This window comes from Symphodus melops (assembly GCF_947650265.1).
Source record: "Symphodus melops genome assembly, chromosome: 5".
Lineage (NCBI taxonomy): Eukaryota > Metazoa > Chordata > Actinopteri > Labriformes > Labridae > Symphodus > Symphodus melops.
In genome coordinates this window covers 25,482,152-25,507,615 of record NC_136695.1, presented here as the reverse complement: position 1 = coordinate 25,507,615, position 25,464 = coordinate 25,482,152, and the positions used below count along the sequence as shown (strand labels likewise).

General features: G+C 40.8%; 1 protein-coding gene across 2 annotated transcripts in view; it reads left to right on the top strand.

Moving 5' to 3' along the window:
* Positions 1 to 23,709, top strand: part of LOC306824650 (mannosyl-oligosaccharide 1,2-alpha-mannosidase IA) — a 192,426-nt gene extending 168,717 nt beyond the window's left edge. The window contains exons 5-12 of one of the 2 annotated variants that reach the window (XM_079344846.1): positions 1,341 to 1,435; positions 6,098 to 6,224; positions 6,962 to 7,055; positions 8,667 to 8,782; positions 12,156 to 12,375; positions 18,135 to 18,307; positions 20,257 to 20,372; positions 22,133 to 23,709. In XM_079344846.1, coding sequence (XP_079200972.1) covers positions 1,341 to 1,435; positions 6,098 to 6,224; positions 6,962 to 7,055; positions 8,667 to 8,782; positions 12,156 to 12,375; positions 18,135 to 18,307; positions 20,257 to 20,372; positions 22,133 to 22,274 — 1,083 coding nt within the window. In that variant the 3' untranslated portion in view covers positions 22,275 to 23,709. The remainder of the gene's footprint in view (positions 1 to 1,340; positions 1,436 to 6,097; positions 6,225 to 6,961; positions 7,056 to 8,666; positions 8,783 to 12,155; positions 12,376 to 18,134; positions 18,308 to 20,256; positions 20,373 to 22,132) is intronic. The other variant, XM_079344847.1, reaches the window with a different exon arrangement.
* Positions 23,710 to 25,464: the final 1,755 nt, after the last annotated feature.

Here is a 25,464-nt window from a genome sequence, read left to right as displayed (position 1 = left end):
CGGGGACAGGAGAAGGAATGTAACACATTATTCAGGGACAGCTCTGTTTTTTATCGGACTCCTCTGATCCCCTCCTTCTGTTTCTGAAGGGTTCTGTGAAAGTACAGTGCTGGGAGGGCTTGATAGAACACTGAAGAGAATATGTGTTTAAAGCTTTACTTACCTTCAGTAGGGGGCAGCAGCTGCAGGTCAGTCTGTTGAAACAGGAGGGTCGTCGGTTCAGCTGCAGTTCACAGCTAAGAGAGTGAATCCCATCCAGACGTTCTCATACTGTGGGCATCTCTCCAATCTTTCTTCTTGTTGTTTTTGTCATGGGTAGGTTTTAATAGGACATTTAGAAATAATGCATGTTAGGCACAACAGGGAGATCTCATGATGACTTGTTTTATGAAGGGTGGGGCACATTTTGTGAGTACTCGATGTGTTTTGGGGGAAAGAAAGTCTAGAGGAAATAACATGCAGCACAGTTGACTCAGTGTATACACAGTGCAGCACTTTTTTCACTTTGTTATGGTAAAAGCTGAGTCCTTGTTTTTCCGACTACAGAAACTACATTCTGGTTTCTGTCTCAATAGCATTTGTTGTCCCTGTTTTCTCTTCCTTGCCCTTAATATTTCTGCTCAGTCACTGCTCTGTATCTCTGCCTGGCTGTCAAACTCTCTCTCTCTCTCTCTGACTGTGCTTTGTTTTCGTCTAGACTCTGTTTTCCCTCTGTGTTTACCACGTCTGTCTCCTCTTCATCACTCCCTTTATACTCCCTCTTGTCTTCAAAGCTTTCGTGTACGACTATCTGCTTTTCTTCCCGCCTCTGCTCTGCTACCCGAACCTCTTGTTGTCTCCTTAGAAATGCCTCATTGTTCAAATTTCTCTGTCTCACCCCACTCGTTTTTTTATTTATTTATTTGTATCTTTGTTTTTTTTTAAATATTGTTCCCACTGGTTTGTTGAGATTCTGTGACTGATAATCTCTCCTCTGCTTTGGCCTCAGAGACTAACTGGTGGAGATGGGCACAAAGAGGAGCTTTAAATGGACTGTCGTAGATTACATCTGTGAAATTGCTTTAAATCCGGCTGGAGTTCTGTTGGAGCAGGCCATATGCTTCATATAATTAGCTTTAAAGGGAGTGCTGTGGGAAATGTGTGCAGGCCTGCGGTTTCTTGGCTGTGACAGTGATTGATTTTGAAGCTTGGACGAGATGACAGGCTCTGTTTTGCTCTTTGTAAGTTATATAGCTGGTATGATTATTGTTAAAGTTCTAGACAAAAGTAACAATAGAACATGCGCACAAGTTACATGCACATTGCTTGGCGAGTAACCGATTTTATTTCTGTCTTTGCAGTTGTTCAAGAGCAAAGCACTGGAGCTTGGAGAGAAGCTGCTGCCTGCCTTCAACACTCCAACAGGAATCCCCCGAGGAGTCATCAACCTGGGGAGGTGAGTCTCAGCACCAGCCTTCACCTTCAACCGTCCTCCATCCAGGATAAAAGATGATATCAAGTTTTCACGCTGGCTTGCATTTATCAGAGCTCAGGTCGTTTGTCAATCTTTGCAACCAGAGGCAGAGGACGATCCGAAAATTCAAGCATACATGGAAGATATCAACATATCTACAGTATGTTGTACCTGAAGCTTCCTCCTCCAAAGTCAGAAAACTGGTTTTAGTTTTTTTTTTTAGGGCTGCTTGGCTTTAGAAATAAACAAAATGAACCCGGTCTCATTTTATTGACACCGGATCAGGCTGAGCTTTAAATTAAGATGACATTGAGATAATACTAAATCTGTGTTCACTGACGCTTTGAAAGATCACATTGGAAATATGTGTGCATTTTTAAATGAGTCGTGTCAATTTTTAATCCGTTCTAAACCATTACCTTTTTAATCTCAAATCTTTATTGACATGATTGTGTTAATGTCACGGACATGCACCACAACTTCAAGCCATTTTCACAGTGTGTTTCACAGCGTGTCTGGGTTTGGGTTCGACCTTCTTTTATCCAGGAGGGAGGATAAAACGTCTATTATCAGCCCTGGTGTCTACGGACTTCAGTCTATGAAATGACCATGACTTTATTTTTGGTTGAATAAAATAAAAAACATGTGACAAGCATCAATACGAGAGATGGCCCTTTAAAGAAAATCTATTATACTCACTTTCACTATTAAAGATGTCAGTCTGGGACACCCATTGAGTATCGTCAATAGATGTGTAGCTCTAAAAATGTCTTCATTTGTCTTATACTGGCGTCAGTAAAATCCCGATTTAAAGACTCTGCCTGAAACAGCTCATTTCAGCTACTGTCTCTTTAAGGACCCCCCTTCCCACATGCCCACTTTCTTCTGATTGGCCAGCTCTGTTGGCCTTACGTTACCTCTGTTTTTCTGTCTGAATTTGGATTCAACTCTCTTACTGCAGGAATGGGGATAACAATGGTGCCTTCTTCTTTTACTGCCATACAGTGCACCTGATTGAAACACAGAATAATGAATGACTAACAATGAACAATTTACATGATCAGTCTATTTGTGAGACTGGATCTACAACATTATGCTAATTAAATCATCTTGGATCATGACAGTGAAACTCCTTTTAGGTCTCTATTAAGATTTTTATCAAATATCAAAAGACCTGCCGAATCTGTTTCGAAACCAGGAATATTTGAATCTGCACCATGTCACAGACACAATACAATTATACAACATTTTTATATTACTGCTCATTTTTAGTCATCTAGACTTATTTGGACCTTTAAGGAATAGCCTCACTCTGTGCACTCCTTGAGAGTTTTTCAAAAGAGGGGCTGAGCTGGCCAACACTGTTTCTGTGTCGTAATTGGTCAGTCTCAGCACGGGTGTGCAGCATGAGCTTGGTCTTGCTACAACGAGCCAGTGGGCTTGGATCAGTGAAATTACACTGGCAAGAAGCCACACTGGCAAATATCATCTTATCTTGTTGTCTTATCTACACCCAGCACAATTTGTAAAAATGAACAAAACATATTTTTATTTTTACACTTCAGTTTCATAATCTTTTTTTTTTTTTTAAACCTTTGATCTACAATATTATACCTTTTCCATTTAGCTGAACTGTGAAAGTCTTTTCAAGTGTGTTTTTAAAGACTTAATTAAATCCTACAGGATACCCTCCTCTCCTTCTTATTTTCTAATCTTACAAGAAACTTTCTGGCACCTCTGTCGTCCACCTGCTTCCAATTAACCTAGCAGCCAACTGGACAGCTGCTGGTGGATTTAATTACCTTTTTCTACACTTAATTCCTGCTTCATCACCAGCATGGCTCTGTGGTACAGATGGGCAGGAGGAACTAGGATGCCCAGAGTCTGCTTGTGCTTGGTCTATGGAGTGACGTGGACACACACACACACACACACACACACACACACACACATCAGTTTAGAAGACAGCATACGTTGAGTGTGACAGAACATAAACAGACTGTGAGTTCAGTTTAGTATGTGGCTCTGACAGTGCGTGGTAAGTATGTTGATATGCGAGTGAAAGCGATGTTCTGTTGTGCCTCACTCTGTGTTAGAGGGTCATGTTACTGTGCGTGTGTTTTATATAAGGTCTGCCAAACATCCACTCTACTCCTGTTCACTTTTCATCACACAGTAGCCCTTGACAGTCGACTTCTTTTAAAAGGCTGAAGCCTTTTTCAGAAAAGTTTATTGATTAGTTTATGATTTGGATTTTTCTGCTGCTTCACATTTTCAAGTAATAGACTAAATATTGGAAGGTCAAAATAATATGTGTCCCTAGCCTGTCTAGACCCCAACATTCATCCTCTCTGTCTTTTGCCTTTCACATTACCCTCCTTTTCAACAAGTTGAAATGCATTTTGGAGTCTGTGATGTTCCATGACAAAAACCCACCCTGATCCTGTATTTGATCATGTCTATAGGCCCCTCTACTTCAGCCCTGCTCAGAACAGGCTATTTCTGTGTTTGTAGCTTTAAATGTAAATGAGCTGTGTCAGACCACGCCCCTTTTTGGGAGTGTCACCCACCTGGGGGAGGGGTCACTGCCCTTTGTGATGTCATGAATGGAAATCTCCAAACGGCCTGTTTGAGCACACATTTTCTGAAAAATGGAGCAGGCAGCAGACGGAGAGGATGGACTTATCTCATGATTGGGGAGTTTGTCGGAGTGGAGAGACACGAGTATTAGAAAACCATTGTAAAGTGTCTTTTCAACAATATGTGACCTTTAAGTGAGGTACTTCTCACTAACAATATCTTACAACCCCACTTCAACAGCCAGGTCACTCTTCCTTTTACCTCTACTGATATTCTGTATCGTAGTCACAAGAAGCAACCAAAGCACAGCTATCGAAGATGAACTCTCAGACGCCAACAGTTAGATGTTTTATAACAAAGACAAAATACTCTGTGGACCCAAGACCTTCTGAAGTGTGTAACTGAGTCAACCTTGAATTTTTTAAGCTCTTCTTATGATGTGCAAAAAAAGGCAGATTCCCCTGACACGGTTTACCTGGAAAGTGAGGTTGATTTAAGTTTTAAATACATTTCAGCATAACAGTGTTTCTTTATACCGATGAAGAGATTGATAGAGGAGTGTCAACGTTGCGCTTACCTCCGTCTTCAAACGCACACCCTGCACCTCAGCTCTGATTCTTTGACTCAACTCAGTCATCTTAGAGGGAGACTCAGATGTGACTCGAGCCAGAGCCACTAATGATGTAGCCTCCCAAACTTTTAATGGAAATATCCACGTTGATGGCAAACTCTTTGATTCCTCTCTGCCCTCACACAAACAGCCGCCTCGCACCTTTTTCTTCTCCCTTCATCTTCTCCCCGTCTTACAAACTCTGCTCATTTCATTCATTAGATATTTCGTCTCCTTCAGCATCTATTAGAGGACATGTGAAGTTTCCCCTCAGTTAATCATAGGCTTTGAAACTACACATTTACTCAAAGTAAGATCTGCATATAAGCTCTGGCTAGAACATAAAACGGAGGGTGCCATGTTTTAATGACCTTCCTGGTCCTTGTTCCTGGGTAACTTTGAAGACCTAGAGGAAACGAAAAAGAAAATTAAATCTAATGTGATGATTAGTTAAGGGAAATGAAACTTTGCACAAACATCCATCAACAATAAATTTACTGAATTAAGATAAAGTTCCTTTCACAGATCTCTGCTGTGTTTATTTTTAGCCGACTGGAATCTAATTTGCTGATATGCAGAGCACCTTCTAATTAATTTTTATGTAATGCAAACCAAGTCTGCCAAGTTCACTTTATATATCAAATTCAACTTAATTTAAACTAATTGAATCAGAACATCAGCCCCTGTAGCTCAATCTGAAACAACCAATTTATTATGTAAGAATTCAATCAGAGAAAAAACACGAGGTATGAAAACAAACACAAAGGTGACGCTGCTTTAGTTGTTAGTTTTGAAAAGTTAACTTCTGAAGATATTACAGGAGATGTTTTTAGACAGCCCAAAATGTCAAAACGACCTAGTTAAATTTAGTTGTATTACTATTATTATTATTATTAGCTTTAAACGTAACCATACTCTGACCGTAACCCTCCAAAGAAAAGAAGGGCCTAATAATAATATTAATAAGGACAGTAAGGAGTTATACTCTGGTCTAGACATTAACATGGGATTTGTTTCGGTTTTGTCCTAAACTCTCCTGCAACTTGTTTATGATGTTGTCCTTTAAATCATTTCTAACAGTTCTTGAAACATGTTCTTTCTCGCCCATGCATAAAATACCTGCCATATCGTTTACAACTGTGCACAGGTCCCTTTGACTTTGTGAGACATTGGCAATATGAGATCTGAAACAAGTTGTTACCTTGGAGACACATAAAGAAACAGGTGTTAATGCAGATGTGTCCAGCTGTCTATTTGTGTTTGCATCCCAAAATCACTTCTTAACACCAGATTTCAGATTCCCCCTCCAGATGTGTGTTCCTACATTCACTGCTCTGCTTCCTTTACTTATTGACGTATGCAGAGTAATGTTCTGAGCGTGTTTGTATTTGCAGAGACGTCTGTAAGTTACAGCCAGGAGACTTAGTCTTCTTGTTTATTTCTCATCTTTGTGGCAGTGGCACCAGTTGGAGCTGGGGCTGGGCCTCAGCTGGGAGTAGCATCCTGGCTGAGTTTGGGACCCTCCACCTCGAGTTTGTCCATCTGTCGGAGCTCGCCAACAACCCCATCTACACAGAGAAGGTAGGATTAGTAGACTCGATCACACAATCTTCTTCTTCTTCTTCTTCTTCTTCTTCTTCTTGTAATTGTGTCTAAGGGCCATCTCCTTGACAGATTCTTTCCAGTCTTAAAGGGATAGTTCAGTATATTTGAAGGATGAGATACTACATTGGGAGACCAGCCAGGAGAACGTGATGCCAGCAGAAGAATCGATTTTGTTGCATTTAAGGAGTGTTCAAACAGTATGATGCTGACAGTAAAGTGGAGGGCTGATATGTTTTTTTATTTCATTTTTATTTGTTCTCCACATATCAAAACACGCTTTTTATGTCAAGGTGGTTTTTCACAATGTTATCCCAATCCACGTTCGGAAAGGAGCAGAGTGAAGAATAAATCTTATTTTGCATGCCCTTTGCTCAAAAAGAAAACATGAACATATCTACATAGTCTGTCCAATTATAATCACTTGGCAACCAACACCATGGCAACATAAAACTTAATCTGAAAATGTCTAATCTTTGACTTCACTTCTTCAGAAACAAGGAGTAAACACACACACAAAACACAACAGCTACGCCATTCAGTGCCAACACTCCTGCTGGCTTCTCAATAAAAGGGCTGAGCTGACATTAAGCTCATGGAGTTAAAACACTTCCTGTTGATAAAGTACCTCATACGAACCCAAACATACCAAACTATCCCTCTATATTAAGTATTGCTGTGCTGTATTCAAGTGATAATCTGTGGTTCCTTTGCAGGTGATGAACATCAGAAAACTACTAAACAAGATTGAGAAACCACACGGCCTGTACCCGAACTTCCTCAGTCCAGTCAGCGGCAACTGGGTCCAACGTAAGTCCTGTATTTTTCTGTTCAAACACCTGTGAAATTAATTCCGGGATTATGAGTAAATGAGGGCTATGGAGAGGAAATTAATTTATAACAAAGGTCAAGGTCAGTAGATATCTTACAGCGTTAATGAGGGAAAAATAGGGATTTCAGAGCGACCTCACTGAAAAATCCACCTCTAAGATACTTGAGCAAGGTCGGTCTTTAAACCTTGGAGGTGTTAGAAGAAAAAGTGTTCCTCCCGACGTGCATCAAGATTACAGTGGCACACTTTGAGTTCAATGTATGTCATTTAAAATGCTACCTTCCGACATGTCTGATTTCCTTATTTGGCATTTACAACACTGCTGCTCTTCCATGTCATCCATCCGTCTAATTCCTTTTTCATTTTTAATATCAGACTCATAGCAACGACTAAATGACTGCCATTGCTCTGGGTTATTAAAATGATAATGAATTCAATTACTTGAGGAAATTGGATTTCTCCGATTTACCTGAAAGGAGGAGACAAAAATACGACACTGGGCCTGAAAAGGTTGTAATCTTTATGATTATAGAGGCTAATTGTTGTGAGGGAGTGTGTTCAAAGGCAGCGCTGTATATTTTTATCCCCACCAAGGAAAAGAAATCCTTTGCTTCACAGCTCTCTCTGTTGTCTGTCAGTGTCAGGGACAAACACAGCAGCACTTTGATAACCTTGCGGGGGAGTAAGCAAAGGTGATGTGTGCATGCAATGAGTGGATAGATTTAGCCTCGTGCACGCCTCCACTGCAATATCATATTCATCTTTATGAATTTGAATGTGGACTCAGAGCAGGCAGAAGGAGAATCATCAGCCACTTATTTCAATTTTCACACACAGGCTTGAAGTGTGTTACATAATATAAGTTTGAGCTGTCAAATAAGCTGTTTTCTACCGTCAGTGAACAGAGAGTTTGTGGTTTCACAGAACATGATCATACAAACCACCAATTACCCAAAAACAGAGAGAGAGACAGAATTCAAACAATACTCTGAGAATAGAGACACAAACACTGTCGTCACACTGTCATTCAAGAAAACCAGGGAGGGGCTTGTTTGATGGTCTGTCAGATGGGGGGGGGGGGGGGGTACTGTAGGAAAAATGGAGTGATGTCCCAGCTGCTGTTTGTGTTCACACATTCAGCTCCTCAGGCATATATCAGGAGTTTTTGGCAAGTGTGTATAAGATTATCTATTCCTGTGTAAAATAGAGTATTATTGAATACATCCTTTGGCATCACAACAGCAAAAGCATTTTAATCAGATCAGCAAATAAATGTTTTACTTCTTCTTCATCAAATTTCACCATTTCAGTGTTTGTTTTAAAGTGTGCAACTTCTCCCATCAGTCTTCTTTTTTCCCTATGAACTGTGTGTGTGTGTGTGTGTGTGTGTGTGTGTGTGTGTGTGTGTGTGTGTGTGTGTGTGTGTGTGTGTGTGTGTGTGTGTGTGTGTGTGTGTGTGTGTGTGTGTGTGTGTGTGTGTGTGTGTGTGTGTGTGTGTGTGTGTGTGTGTGTGTGTGTGTGTGTGTGTGTGTGTGTGTGTGTGTGTGTGTGAACCTGCTGAATAATTTCCCCTTCATTCTCCCGCACAGATCACGTTTCCATCGGCGGCCTCGGCGACAGTTTCTACGAGTATCTCATCAAATCGTTTCTGATGTCTGACAAGATGGACGAGGGCGCCAAGAAGATGTACTACGGCGCGCTGGAGGTACGTGACGTGTTAGTCCTACACATCACAATGACAGGAAGCTCCGAACAGAGGGAGCTCTTCTATGAAAATAAAAACGACAGTTATTAGCATCAAAGACTTTTCTTTACGTCTCGAGACAAACAGGGAAACGCAGGAACATGTCATAGAGCGCTTACAGAAGCTCTTATGAAAGATGAAAGATGAGTGAAGGGTGAGTCTTTTTTCCTCGTCTGTATACCCTGACTTCTTCATCTGTAACGGTGATGGCTCTGCTTCCATTATTTGAGCAGAGTTAGAGTGAAGGGAAAGTGTTAATAAAGAAGAAAGAACAGTAGAGCCTCTCAGGCTGTATCAGGGGTAAATCATTTCAATTATAAGAACGTTTTCTGCATTCCAAGCCTTAATCAGTGACCGCCCAAAAGCTCGACTGAGGGCCTCTCAATCTCTGACGGTCCCTCTTTTTCTCAGATTGAAGTGTCTGATACATCTTGTTCTTTTCATGAGCTCATTAGAAAGTAAATGCTGCTGCCTGTTAAACACACTCACAGAGTGATGAGGGGTCAAGTTGGGACTCTTTGATTCCAGTTTGCTCAAATCCAGTTATGAGTTTAACTGGGTGTTCATAAGAAAGGAAGCGAGTCTGGAGAAGTGAAAATAGTTTTTTGTCTAAAACGTTTTCTGTCACGAAGGCTTTGTTGTTGTTTGTGTACAGTAGTTTAATCCCCTTTTTGCACCTTGATGAGGGGAAATGTACCCAAAAGAAATCCATCTATTTTCTTCCTCTTATCTGAGGTCGGCTCACGGTGGCAGCTGGTCACTTCCGTCTCCTTAGCTCCTCCTGGGGTATTCCGAGGCGTTCCTAGGTTAGACGGGGTGTATAATCCCTCCAGTGAACTCTGGCTCTGCCCCCCAGAGGTCTCCTCCCGATTGGGCATGCCTTAAAAAGATCTTAAAAGAAATGCTTTATTTATCTTTATGGTATTTACTCTTCAAACTGGTGCCTTGTCGGAGGGTTTCAAAGAGAGTAATATTTGTCTTATTACTTGGAAGTTAGTGATACGTCTGGATATTGGACTAATAGGTTACGCTGTCTGATGAAGGGAGAAGAAATGTTAATTAGAGCAGCTTCTAGTGTGCAGACTTTCTCTTCCTCTTTGGGTTTATCTTTTTTGTCCAGCACCCAGTACTCAACTCTTCAGATGTGACATCTTTGTACTGATCTGTTACAATGCTATCACATTCACACAACAAAAACGGTGAGTTGATGGAAATGGCTACATAGTACTATAAAAATACTAATAATGGAGTGACTGGGCAGACATGCCACTTCAACTCAGGGCCTTTAGATATTGCAGCGCTGTATCGTCACACCATGAATGTAAACGGAGAGTTCTCAGAGGAACCGACACAGGAGCAAGGAAAGAAGCTAACATAGTAAAGGAAAGCTTCCTGCTGCTGCGTAATGTCATGAGATTGTAACTGTCGAGTGTATTTATGTATTGTAATGTCAAAGAAGAGCAGAGAAGTGTGTGTGTGTGTGTGTGCACATGAATCCAGTGCCCGGGATACCACTGCATAAAGACACATCGGAGCGGTCTGACTTCCTCTTTAATGGAGTAAAGATGTTCCCTGCGGCTATAATTACACTAACACAGACAATAACTTCAGATTGCTATCGAGATTTCCTCAGTTCTCATCAGAGGGTCAAGCTAGAAGCTCAACTCCTAATTACTGCCTCCCCCCCCACCCCCCGAGATTTGGTATTTAAATGGCCATGGACCCCGGCACTTTCAGATTAAGTCGCACACTGTATGTTTATACAGAGATCTAAGGTGAGGCCGCAGCACAACTCATTATCTTTTGGCATTCAAACAAAATCAAATTACTAATTAAAACAGTGTTGAATGAGAGAACGTTTTCCAATTGTCCTACAGCATGATCACTGCTAATTAGCGAACCTCTCATCAACCTCACCCCCCAGAAAAAAAAGAAAAATTCTCTCTTTCTACGAGCATGGTTTAATGTTAAGCTTGTGACTTTGTTTTATCCACATTTACAGCAGTTAGTCTTTATCAAAAATTATTTGCAAGAAAGGTAATTCAAATGGCATGAAGCAGAATGAATTCTGCAGTGATTAAAAAAAAAACACATTAAAAATAGAAGTGTGTTGGGTGCTGGTCGTCTAGTGGTTTAGGTTAGTGCTCTTGCCCCATGTAAGAAGGCTTTAGCCCTTAAAGCGGGCGACCCAGGTAAGAATCTGACCTGTGGCTCTTTTGCCTTTATGTCATTCCCCACTCTCTGTCTGACTCTATCCCCTGTCCTATCACTGAAGTAAAGAAGTTAAAAAGGCCCAAAATCAATCTTAAAAAATAAAGTGTGTTTGAATAAATACACTCTGCATGAAAAGAAATCTTCGCTCTCACTCAGGAGGAAAAGGTCTTCGCTCTCTCTTTTTCTGTCCAATGTCATTTTGAAAAAGATGGGGGGGGGGGGAAACCCTGTATAATTTTAGACCTCCGATTCAAAACAGAGTTTACGCTTTTCAATACAAGCACGTTGTGTTCTGCTGTATCCGGCTGTCAAAAAATGCTAAATGAGCATCAGGCAGCTAGTCCTGAATGATGAGTGAAATGGAGCTGAGGGGAAAGAAACTGCATCGACAGAAAGAGACAGAATGATGAGTCACTCAGAAACGATCTCATAAGAAGCTACTCTGTCTTATAAAACATCAAGCACGGAGAAGAAACCGAGCCGCAAAGAGGCAGAAACGCACAGGAGCTGCATTTGCAGATTTATCAGATAAGAAAGTTTTCTCTTTCACAAGTCTGATCATAAATCTAGCTCTCCTGTGTCTCATACACTGTTGTGCTTGGGTTTGTCAGAGTTCTTTTTGCTGCTATACGACGTGTTCATAATTCAACAGATCAGTACAGGCAGGTCAAGTTTAGCAGCCTGATCGAACAGGCGTGCATAGAAAACAGGTCATGTAGAGAATAATTATGAAGGAAGTCGATGGCTTAAGAAACCTCTGAAGCTGTTTTTATCCCAGTCTAGTTTGTGTTGGCTTTATTAAAGCCTGAAAGGATCATGGAAGATATGTGTGTGTAAAGTGTGTCAGTGATAGAGTAGGAAAAAAATCCCCTCGGATTAATAAAGGATATAGTTTAAAAAATAAAAATTCTGTTGAAGATGAAAACAAGTTGACTTTAGAAAAAAATCAACAAGGTACATTTGCGTTTCATGGGAACAGCTGTCACAAAAAAAAGGGACGTGTAGTTGCATTTTGAAAATGTAAAAATTTCGAGTCAATGGGAGACGGATGACGGATTGGAATCGGTGCATTCAATAAGTCCAGTTTAAATATGCTTCCCTGTTCTCTGTGTTGCTGCAGGCGATTGAAGCGAACCTGGTGCAAAAGTCAGCAGGTGGTCTCACCTACATGGCCGAGTGGAGAGGAGGGATCCTGGATCACAAGATGGGTCACCTGGCCTGCTTCTCCGGGGGAATGATCGGCATCGGAGCTGACGATGGGGCGCCGGAGAAGAGGCAACACTACCTCGACCTGGCTGCTGAGATCACACACACGTGTCACGAGAGCTACACTCGCTCAGGTGAGTGGAAACATCAGAGTGTGAAGAGACTCTTTGAGCTTTGAGAGGCTGCGTGTAGTTCAGTCCAGGAGGCTCGGTGCGGTTCAGGAGGAGGGCAACCGATGGCTGACTTCTCTTGTTGTGGATATAAATATAAAATGACAAGGTGGAGGAGGAAAATGACAAAGTGGAGTAGGAGTTTTAAAGGAAATGTGTACTTTTTTATCCACTGTTGCAACAAGGTTGTATTTTTTTTTACCATGTAGTTAAATCTGTTGAAACATTGGGGATTTAATAAACTCTCCTTTTACAAGTTTCTGCTTGATTTCAGCTTCAACAGACCTTCCAAGGCTAAAGCCACATGATAGCAATCCAGTCTCTGTTCCCACCTTAGTGGTTTTTCAAGTTACATATACAAGTACATGACTGCATTTTTTTAGTTTAGAAACATTAGAAATCAAACTCTTTATTTGAGCAGTAAACTGGTCAATGATGACATGACTTGAGAAAGGCATGGGAAGACAAGCCTCTATTAAAATGTGCAAAATAACAAGTCAAAAAGTCAACATCTTTATTGACAATTTTTCAGCATGTGCTGGACATACAGAAGAATCGAAAAAAAAAAAAAAAAATTCTCTCTGAAACCACTGTGTACACTGACTGTAAAAGATTGTAAAAATATATATAAAATATAACAGATAAAAAAATAATACAGATATTAAAAAATCTCAAGGTGTGCATTTTGAAAAGACAACAAATGTGCACGGACTTGTATAAACTGCAAATAAATATAAGGCACTTGACTTTGCAAAAAAAAAAAAAAAAAGTGTATTTTAAATGTCCTTTTGTTTTTTAAAAGTGACAACAACCTGACCACATTTATCATTCACATTTTGCAGTAAATAGCCTCATGTTCATGATGAGCGTTGAGTGTGGTTTAAAATGCATGGTGGAAGAGCCATGTCAACCTTATCATTTGTCATTGAAGGATGTGTAAAAGCTTGAGTTTGGGACTCTAGCAGGAATCTATCAAACTGTCCCAAACAAAGCGGGTATTGGAATCAGAAGTGATGAGAGTGACCTCGTCTTCTTGCATCCCCCTAAAACAGCAGCACAGAATGAGGAACCCTGCACACAAGCAGATGCACTGATATTAAATATGCACTGCCAGGTTCGCAGTCATAAGATTGGTGTAGCCTTGCTTGCAATTATTTTAAATCAAAAGCAAAAAAAGATCTCAGTTTGGTCCTCATACTCTCTTTAATTCTGTTTTTTTCCCCAAACCTTGCACTTAGAAAGAGCCAGTGGAATTGTACGGCTCATTATAGTTGTGGTGTACTTGAGCTGTCTCGTTAAGAAAGGTTACGGTGGCACTCACGGTATAAGAAAATTAAGAGTCCTGAAGAGCAGTATTGTAAATTAAAAGCGCCTCGGGCGTTTTCATTTTGCCCCGACTAGAGAGCAGAACGGTTCTTTGTGGCTTCACCTCGGCAGAGAGACGACAGGACTAATAAGGAGCAGCCAGGAATTAAAGTTCCACTTGGATTATTCTCCAACGTGTCGCAGCTGTAGGCAACCAACGCAGACATGGAGGTGACTCTGTGCTTAATATGGATGATCCCATTTTGTTGAGATTCAGGTGAGAATGAAGGGAAGCAAGAGGAGGTCTCTTGTTAACAGAAAACGCCTGGTCTGTGTTTATTTGTTTAATCTTCTAGAACTGCTGTATGAAGTCGATCAATCATTATTTGTACAGCGCCAATTCATAACAAGTGTTATCTCGAGACGCCTTACAGAAGAGCAGAAGGGATAAAATGCAGGAAGGATTTCTCGGAGCATGAACGAGGACGGTGGTGGTTGTGGAGACGACACAGTCATCAGTATTTCATGTGTTGCATGTCCTTTACATTGATTGTTTGTGATGGTGTGTTCCTTTATTTAGTTTGCACTCGCTGAACTTTCTTTAAGTCAGCAGTTGTTTTGATAATGTTGAAAATCCCAGTTAAGGTTAAGGAATAGTGGTGGAATAGTGGTTAGTGTGTACACGCCATGTACAAAGGCTGTAGCCCTCTAAGCGGCTCGCCCAGGTTCGAATTTGACCTATGGCTCCTTTCCTACGTCATTCCCCACTCTCTCTCTCTCTCCCAGATTTCTGACTCTATCCAATGTCCAATCTCTCTAATAAAGGAATAAAAAGCCTAAATAAACCTTGACAAACGTTTGTATTGAGAAAAGAGCGATGAGATGAAAGTAGAGAGAAAGGTACGTAAGGAATCGGAGTGAAATGTGATAAAAGACGACGGGCAAATTCCTTTTGGTTCCAACCTCTTAATGAAGGGGAGAAGATGAGATCTGATGTGTTAAAACTTGCAGAATGAAGATTAGGTGAGGAAATAAATACAAAAAAAAGAAGAAAGAGGATAAAAAAAAAAAAAGACGAGAGGAATGAGCTTGCCTACATTTTTTTCTGGAAAGACCCATTTTTGATCCTCTCTCTTCCCTGCCATCTGTCTTGGCCCCTGACAATAATCTCCTCTGCTAATTTCAAGCTTTTTCACCCCTCGCTCCCTCCTCTGTTGGGTGGGCTGCACAGATTCATGCTGAAATATTCATTCGCTCCCCTATAAGCTAATGTGACTCATCCTCATAAAACGTTCCTTGATGGGCTTGGAATACTTTTGATCTGCAAAAAAAAAAAAAAAAAAAAAAGGTTTCTCTGGCTTTCTCTTTCATAGTCCTCCACCAGGTTTCTCTTCACTCATTAAAGGGAATGGATGGTGCTTAGCAGCTCTTGGATTAGCTGGAAAGGGACAGAAAGAGTGTGAGATTTGCGCTTGGATGTGCGCAAACTGGCTGCTCTTTAACTGCGTCTTAAATACTGATGCCATGACGACTCTCCTTCTGCTGCCGTTCTGGATCTCTGCCATCTCCACAGCAGCGCACTGAGGCTGGAAAATGGGGAAATAAGAGGCGCAGCATGCAGAGGGAGAGGTGACAGACGAGAGCTAATAGACTTGTGATGCCTAGCTTCGACGATGGGGATGAACGAGAGGAAGTAAAAGAGAGCACCTTGAGGGAGATTGATGATGTGAAACTACGGATGTCACTTCACACGCAGGACGAAAAAACATGATACCTAATCATTAATGTTCAGCAGGGAAAAACAGCAGCTGATTTATCAGGAGAAATGTAGCAGTGATGAAGCAAAAAAAAGGCAGCTAGGAAAGAGAAAAAGAGGTGATTTTTTTTTTTTCTTCCCAGAAGTGTTATAAGTCAAAGTTCAAGCTCAATACTGGCAAATGGTATCCCACTCGATCTTGAACTCTGTGTGAAGTTAACATGGTGGAGTCAACTGATGGCAAATATCTCTTTTACCTCATCCAGAGTGACCTCAGCCACTTGTAGCTCCAGGGTAGCCTACACTGGTTGTGTTTCAGTCTTTTTTTAAACTGGTCGTGTCTGGTTTCGGCAAGTGTTGTAAAAAAAACATGAAGCGTATTTTCATTATTTTTCTTGCTCAGTATCTTGTGCATAAAGACCATAAAGGTCTGATCTGAGAGGTGCATATCAACTTTGCAGCCTGTTACATGTCTGTCTGATGCTTTTTCAAATCCTCATTATGCAAAAGTTGTTTCCAATTTCTTCTGAACATCTTTCAGCTTGTTGAGATTGAAAAACGCTCTTTCTGGAGGCGTGAAAAGTTGTTCAATTCCTCAAAGAGCAACAACCAACTCTTAAAGCAGCGTCTTCTAATTTGTGTTTGATGCTGTTGGCTGTTCACCGGGAGGACTTTTGGGAAAAATCAATTGTCTTCTGTTGAATTAGTGTAAGCATTGCAATCACAGGCATCAACAAGCCAGAGAATGATGATTGCTCAAAGCAGGCAGCCAGGAAGCAGAGAGTGGAGAGATCCCCGTGGTGGTTCAGGAATCAGAAAGATGTAATGAGAAGTGTTGGAGAGGAGAATCTCTGAGCTGTGCAGTGAAAGTTCTGGCACCATGTTGTTGTTGTTTTGGTGAAGTCGAGATGTGTTGAAGTAATTCAGATAAAAACAGTCAAGGTTGGGACCTGCACAACTATTCCATCTTTAGTGCATCACACATGAGCGCACATGTAGTCCCTTTTAACAAAAAGCCAGAGGTTGTGGTAACGCACTCAGGAAAAAAAACCATTTACATTGTTCAACATGTTTGTTGGCTCCCAAGGATACAATATGTGGCAGAGACAAAACACTGAATGCAACCAAAACTCTAGTTTGAAAAGTCTGCATAGCACCTGTACATGTCGAGGGCAGTTTAAACTATTAACAACATTTTTTCTGGTTTACAGTTCTTGGTTTCCACTTCTGATACCGAGATCTGGGTGGCAGTGGCTCAGTGGTAGAGTCAGTAAATTGGTTTCATACCCAGCTCCTGCAGCTCAGATGTGTTCATGGGCAAGACATTTAACCCCAAGTTGCTCCCGCTGCTCTGTCGGCGGTGTATGAATGTGTATGAATGGGCTGAGTTAAAATACTGACGGACACTTGACAGAGCAGTCCATCAGTGTGTGAATGGGGACTTTAAGTGTGACCTGCCGTTTCAGAGCTCCTGTGAGGAAGACTGAAAGATTTCAGGTCTCATTCATACTAAATGCAAGTAACATGTTAAACAACAATTAGTCATTTGTTGCTGTTTTGTTCATGTGAATTGCACATGTGCACACCTCCACTTTGCGCCTTGATACCTTGGTAGGAATCCCTGTTTTGGTTTGTGCTCTTGACTGATGTGTTGTCTGATTTTTATTATTTTTTACTGTGATGTTGTCCTTATGTTTCTCGTCTTCTGTGTGCTCCTGCTGCAATACCAATGTCCCCTTGTGGGACAATAAAGAATCTGAATCTGAAAGCACTTTGAGTAGTCGGATCTCAGAAGACTAAAAAACAGCAGTACAAGTTTAAATTCCTTTACCATTTCCCATAGTAGCAGAGAATATCGAGATCTCTGAAAGCAGCACAATAGACAGGAGGTTATAGCTTCTGAAACTGTGATGATGTTTGTCCAGTAAAGTCTGTCAGTCTAAGTCAGATGGTAAATATCCTTGCTGTCGTCTTTCCCTCTGTCTTGCTTGCACATGCTCAATCGCTCACATGGTAATGGACGAGCAGACCAGGTGGCCCCACTCTCTCTCATACTCACTTCGTATTGCAAGATGATTGTCTGTTCCAATTGAATGCAGCCACTCATACAGCCCCAGTGACCTCAGAGAAGCAGCTTCCTGCAACAAGGGCCAATTTTCCAAGTGGCTTCACAGTGGTCGGCTAAAATCACAAATGATAAGATGGAGAAAGGAAATAGTCAAAGTGGACAGCGCAGAGGAGGTGGAAACATACTTTCTGATTGGTCTTGTTTGCGGTTATACAACCGCCACTTCCAGCCTGTTTCTAAATTGAAGATGTTGCTATGCTGATGTTCCTGTCCTGACCTTTGCAAAAATACATTCCTTTGTGTGGTATTATGAAGGGAATCTGTTTGCCATGCATTAGAGATATGATGGAATAAGGACAAAGAGAGGAAAAAAGAGAAGCTAACGGACCATGTGTTCAGCTGAGAAGGTCTTAAATGACTAACTTAAATCTTTAATATGTTCAACCACCACCATTGAAGCACTTCTGTACAGTTTAATTCTGTGTTTGTGTTTTTGTTATAAACAAGAAGCAGAGCAGACAAGTGTTTGTGTCAGTAGGCAATATCATAAATCAGGGTTTGACTTTCTGTCCGTCTTTTTTCTGTCTCCCTCAGCCACTAAACTGGGACCTGAGGCGTTCAGATTTGATGCAGGAGCTGAAGCCACAGCGACCAGGCTGAGCGACAGATATTACATCCTCCGACCAGAAGTCATCGAGAGCTACATGTACATGTGGAGACTGACCCACGACCCCAAGTACAGAGAGTGGGGCTGGGAGGCTGTGGAGGTGAGACACAGCAATGCAATACATGAGAGGCACTTTTAATACCTCCAGTATTCTTCCATCTAGAAAGTGGGCTGAGTCATCAGTGTAAAACGGAAGACATGACGACACATGCAGCTGCAACCATCACTCACTGAGCATGACCTAACATGACTGAAAACTAACCACCTTTCATTGTGTATTGGAAGTGGCCAATTTGCTTTGCAAAGCATGCTGGGATACATAATAATAGGTGCAGCGTCACTTTTAAACAGCTTTTCTCCCTCATAAGTTCATAATAAACATCCTCAATAAAAGGTGAGGTAGGGTCCACTTTGTGCACAACTATCAAGGTTACCAAGGCTCAGCTATCATTCTGGTTCTATGAGGATAACAAACACCACTTTGGTAAAAACAGATGACACCAGGAAGAGCTACACAGCTGCATAAAACCAATGCACAGGAAGACAGTTGAACTTTTCTTTATCTGGGGGAGCTGCACAAAACATCCTGTATTGTGTATAATGCTGTTGTGTACATTTTGGATTTTACGGTACTTTGTGCCATCCTGTCAGGTAAGTCAGTCTGCCCCTAATTATGCATTATGCCTTTAGCCTCCATACAGTTTTTCCCAGATATAAAATAATTCATTAAGACCCATGTGTTGTTTTTTACCAGGCTGTAAACGTCAGTGTCAGGTGGAAACTCAAGAAACTGCAGGATTTTTTCCTTGACAATGAAATCATTTTTTCAACACCAGAAGCTTGGTCCAACTATACTGTCCGGTTGCTGTCTGTTCAGCGCGATGAATGACCAACTTATTATTTTATGAACTTCTTGTGACAGCTTAAAAAAAACAATAACCACAATAATTATTTGATTTCGACCTCTGGTAGCTATTGATGACACAAGTTTATTACTCTTTCCAACCAAAAAGTTTCCACTCACTGTACTCAGACTATGAATACATTAGCCAACCTGGCAACAAAATGAAGTTTACAACCTCATACCTGCTCCTTAAGTTAAAAAAGTCTACCTTGTAGTAAACCTTAGTTTCAGATGTGGAAAAAAAGAGGAAAAAATAACTTATTTCTTCATTCCAATGGAATCATTTCATGGTTTTGTTTAGTTGTAAATCTAGCATATTGTAATGTTGTATCCTACACGCTGTCTTGTCTGTGGCTTGGCTGATTTTGTAAAGCGTACTCATCTATTATGTCAAGCCCCTTTTACACCTTCAATTACCCTCAACCAGCTTCTATGGCAGCGTGTGGCACTATACATTAACTTGTAGATCAAGCAGTCCCCTGAGCTGGAGGTGAGGGTTGTGCAGGGAGCACCCTTATTAATGTGACATCAGACAGGACATTAGCTGTAGTAAAACTGCAGAGGGCTGGCATGATAGATTTAGCATTAATTTAGTTTGCACAGAAGAGGAGAGTTCAGGCTGACGAGTCTGACAGGCCTTTAATTATCGGGCACAAAGGTTGAAAACAGAGCATGACGCATCTCGTGGTGAACATCAAGCATTAACACAACGGGGTCTTTGGTAATTAGCACGTATAAACCAGGCCTTTGTAGCAGGGGTGATAATGTGCTAATCCGCTCGGCTAGCTCAGCCACTCTCCATTAGCCGCTGTCAGATGTAGCATTGCTTGTGCTTCGATTGTGTATCCGGCTGAGACCTTGACATCTTCTAGTCTTTCTATAGATGACATTAACTCTGCTGTTGAGTAGGATTTTTTTCTTTTTTTCAGCCATAATAAATCATTGAAGTAGAAAAAGGTCCCTTCTTGCTATGTGCTGTGATGTCCTCGGTACAGTTTGTCATAAAAACCAAATACAAAACCTTTTCAAATTAGCATAACAGGCAGGAAACGTGTCTTAACTTTGTCCTGAAACTGTAAATGTGTTTGGAGGTACGCCTGTTCATATGTAAACCTTTTCTGTCTCTTGCTATCTGTGTCTGTCAGGCCCTGGAGCAGCACTGCAGAGTGGAGTCCGGCTTCTCTGGGATCCGTGACGTTTACACCATGACTGTCAGCCACGATAACATGCAGCAGAGTTTCTTCCTCTCAGAGACGCTCAAGTACGTTCTTTTTTTTACTCACCACATCTCCCTGCAACAGATGGCGCGCTGCAATCTGCATGCGTAAACCATCGTAGATAGAGAGAGTAATGTAGGTTCCACTCTGAACGCTGGTGAGTCATCTCTTCTCCAGTCATCTGAGCTGATTCCAGTCACACTCTGCATCTGGTCCTATTTATTACTCTTTATTGTAAAACAAACATGAATGATGGTTGTTACGTATCTTAAGTTATTAAGTAATGTGAATCATTCCTGAAAGTCATATCGTATCAGAGCGAGTGATAGAAGAGAAGCTGGTTTTCTGAAGACAAGGGAATTCGAAATAATCCGCACTGGGACGCCAGTAGTCTAATGGTTAAGTCACACACCCCAGAGGCTGTAGTCCTTGTCGCAGTGGCGGTGCCCTTTGCTGTATGTCATTACCCACCCGCTCCTCCCAACATGTCCTGTCTCCTTTCAGCTGTACTATCCAACAAAGGAGCGATGAACATACCGATCTTGCTGCGGCCTCTACCAGCATGACACCTGATGTGGATTCACTTATTAAAGTGACAAATCGTAACAGTGGAATCATTGCTTGCAAATAAATTAGTAATAGGAGATTCAGTTAGTGCGGCACGGCTGCATGACATCTGTGATAAACGCTAAGAAACTGTTTCCGCTTGAGTGGTTAAAGAATAACAGTCGTCTTATTCTATAATTTGTTCATGTCCAAAAACATCCGAACATCCAAATACAATTCCCCAACAGACTGTGTTACCGTGTCTGTAGCTCAAAAACATGTCCTTTGTTCATCTGTTAAAATAAAACTCAAATACATCGTCTGTGTTTCTCAACACAGCAGATGATTCATTTAAAGCTGCACACATCCCCCTTAGTAAAACCAAAACTGTAACTCTTTTGACACTTAGATTAAATCATGCCAAAATTGTTGAGTAAATAATTGGTTTTATGGATGCTGGTCCTTGGATTTTGTTTAATTTTCAAATAACTGTTCAAGGCAACGATCATGAAAGCCTCATTAAGTCTTTATTGTACTGTTTGCTCCTGTCAGCATCAAAGTTTTCGTAGCTCACACTAAGTTGGTTTTACATGTGCTGAGAAAAAGTCCATTCATTCTGTTTGTCCAAACTAAAACGTATGCTGCAATTGTACTCAGTGGATTTTGATGAAGTTGTACAAACACACCGAGCTATGTGGTTGGGGATAGATTTACTTACATGTATGCACCTCAATGTGGCCCAAAACGACCCGGGTCTCCTGCACATGCTCCACAGTTCTCAAGCCGAGCTTTGACCTAGAAGTTGTAGCATAGCAGAAGTCTTGCTGGTCAGTGGGGGTCAATTCGGCCCAGGTGCTTGTGTACTTAGACAGGACAATAGGTCACTTGACTAAACTGTGAGTTTAGTCAAGTGACTGCAACAAGGACAAATGTGGCAGTGTGTATCCCGACTGCACAGGTAGAACAAAGGGCCCAAAGAAAAGATTAACTTTGATTGTCTTTAAAACGGCATGAAGGATTGGCTTGGAACGTGTTTAGATGTGTCCCCATGTTTTCTGTCTGTATGCTAAGCTAGGCTAATCATCTGAACTATATTGAATTTACACAAATGAGAGAGACATCAATTATCTTCTAACTCTCAGAAAGAAGGTGAATCAGCATATTTTCAGAAGTATTTCAAAGGATTTTTCTTCAATCGTATGAACCTTAATGTATGGATTTTGAAGAAGTAAAATGGGTGTTCTTCCTCTTTCCTCAGGTATCTGTACCTGCTCTTCTCTGACGACGACCTTCTCCCTCTGGAGGACTGGGTCTTCAACACGGAAGCCCACCCGCTGCCCGTTGTCCGTAAGAGCTGCCTGCAGGATGACAACACACAGGACAAGACGGTCTCTGAATAAGACTGACCACAGAGGCTTCCTTTTGGCACGTGTATGTGCGAACACACAAAAGAGTCACACAGATATCGCAAACACCAATTTAATGCAGGTTCAGAGTCTCTTCCGGAGCTTGTAATGGACTCTCAAAATTCCTTTCCAGTAAAGGATGTTGTCGTTTTACGCTGTGATTGTATATCCTTTCGCCGGGTTTTACTTCCTGCTGGCACTTCTTTTTTGTGGACAATCAAAACAAACATGACTTTCATGAAAAGAGCACCTTTTTCTTTCCTTCTTTCCTCTGTGAGGAAACCAGTATAACTTGCAGGCCCAAATGTACGGGAGGAGGGTTGAACCATGGGCCATATTGTTAGAAAGAGAGAGAAGCGTATAGAAAACCACTTTTGAGTTTTGCTCTTTGAGTTCTTTGTTTCGTTAATCCTTGGTGATGAATGATTTCCTTTAATCTCATCATTTCATTTTTTCCTTTGTGAGTACACTCTTTGACCAAAGGTTTCTTTGCATTTCTATTCCCGTCTCCTTCTTCTTCTTCTTTTTCCAGTAATGTGTTTTTGTTGAGATTTGAAAGGAAGTTAAATTTATAAAAAGGGTTGAATTATAATGAGTATTGATTAATGTACAGACAAACATGAAATGTGGCCCTTGAAGCCACCTCCGAACTAATGTTGATGTCATGTTTCGTACTGAAACAAGCTTGAATGATTCTTTTTCAAGTGAGGAGGTGTCGTGAAAGTGGCAGTGTCTTATGCATCCAGGGACCATTTATTAAAACAAGACTGGGAAGTTGGGTTGTGTTTCCTCTGTATGCTTGGGTTTCTTTTGTGAACAGCGCGATGCTTTCTCAGTCCTCTCAGCCTTTAAAGTCAATGTGACAAATGTTCTGTCAGTCCTGTAGCTGTATCACTCTCACACTCACACACAAAAGGATAAAGAACACATTTCCAAGCCGACTTCAAATGGGTTTCCCTGTTTCAGTTGTACTTACTCTGCCTTGACATGTATATCCATACAGCTGCCATTACTGATGTTAAAGGCTGTAAGCCTGAGAGCCGACTACGGAGTTGCGAGATTTCATTTCCATCACTGTTCTGTTCATTGCCGCTGTCCCGCGCAGTGTTGGAGCGAATGTGCTGTACATACAGATGAAGCGAGTGAACCCTGTATGAGCTTGTCTTGATTTGATTTTGTGATTATTATTTTTTTCTCTCTCTCTGAACTTCAGTGGTTATTATTTTCATTCTGGGTTCTCTTTTGATTTGCTTCCCTCAGGTGTATCAGTAAAAGAAAAAAAAAAAACGTTCTGATTTTCAGTATAGCTATTGCTGATATTAATTATTGTTATGACTTATTCTTACTGTTTGATTTAACTTTCATTGTTGAATATTTTTCAAATACTGATAAAAAAAAAAGACCTGTGCAACTTTGTACATTTAAACAATCATGGTTGTTGTGTGGTTTTTATTGGCCGGGAAGTTTGGACTTTTATTACTCACCCTGCAGTGAATCTCAAAGAGGAAGAAACTGATCTCTTTTGGCACTAACATTTGTTTCGGTATTTGCTTCCAGAAAGTTCATCACCGATTTAATTGAAGGGGAATGTCTGAGGGTTTGTGTAAAGTTCCAGCAATCAGGAGCAGAAAATGACTGATGGGGTTTACATCTCTCTCACCGTGTCAGGCACACAAAGCAAGATTTCATAACATCCTCCTCAAATGAATTTCCTCAACCTGATGTTGCCTGAATCCTAATTTCACTGTGATTGCTTCAATGTTGTTTTTTCAGACTTTAAATAGAATCAGACTCTGACATGATTAGTATTTTGTGGTAAATTCATAAAAATGGTGCTAAAACTGGTGGCATTATTCTGACTGTCCCCTTTGAAGAGAGCTGATGCCGAGGTGTGTGAATCTAAAAACAAAGTGTCAACATGTTTTAAAGAGAAGTTATGCACTGTCCTTCCCTTCCACTCAGAAGTTGATGAAAAGAAAGAGGCACACAGGAGCTCTTCTGATCGCATTCGGGGACATAATTGGGAGGATCACTGTCCAATTCAATGCAGCTGAGACTGATCGTGAAGGACAAACAAGACAGGTAATACCCTCCTCTCTCATTTTTTCCCCTGCTGATCCAGAAGTCTCTGACAAGCTGAGGAGGAAACAGAAATGTCTGCGCTGCTGTATGTCTTGGCAGGACTTAGTGTCAATTGGTAGCGGAGAGGGAAGAATCCATCACGATTTTATTGCAGCCGTCGTCCTCCAGCTGTCCTGACTGTCGTCTCATCTAAATCTGGAAGAAGTGTCAGGTTATGGAGACTTTATAGGTTTAAACGTTTGCTTGTTTCAAAGCAGAATCGAATGCTCTGTGCTTTAGGACAGTGTTTTTAAAAATGGGGTCGCTAAGGGTGTAGATGCAAGAACCTTAAAAAGTAGGGTCCGACTGATATGGGATCTTTAGGGCCAAAATCAGATACCGATTATATTGGCCAATATCTTTTTTTAGATCTCCAACATCTGAAGAGATAGATATATATAGATATTGGGGCTGGGAAACACCAATTTGGGTGTCTCACTTTTCAATTTAGATTTTTAGGATTACAATTTGCTTGAGAATCTGTTATCAATTTAAAACTATTCTACGTAAATTCATGATTCAAAGTTTATTTTTGAGTTAATCCATACTTCAGGATTTACTCCAGTCATCTGTGAGACGAGCTGAATTTCTTGTTGCTCCATTTTGCGATCTATTGAGTTAAAGAGTTAGCCTTAACACTGAGCAAGGAGTGATTGATTAACCCCAAAAATAAGATTCTTGGAAGACATTTATAGTTTATTTATAATTTAATTGAAAAAAATATATTTATAATGATTTTTTTCATTTGATAAATAATTAATTCATAAATTACTTTTGTGGCCCATAAAACTTTACTTTTCTTTGTGGCTTTTTTACTTTTTAAGTTAAGACAGTTTCATAAGCACGTAGGACATACTGTAAATTCTAAAGACATTTTAATTATGGTAAACGATGCTAGTTGACTGTTTACATGGATTTACATGTCACCAACTGCTGTTTATATTTTTGGATTTTTCTGGACGTAAAGTTAAAGGAGCTCACAACAAACGTCACCTCAGAATGTGGATTTTTCTTTGACGTGAAACATTTTCAACATTCAGAAAGGAAGCTGCTGCAGCACAAA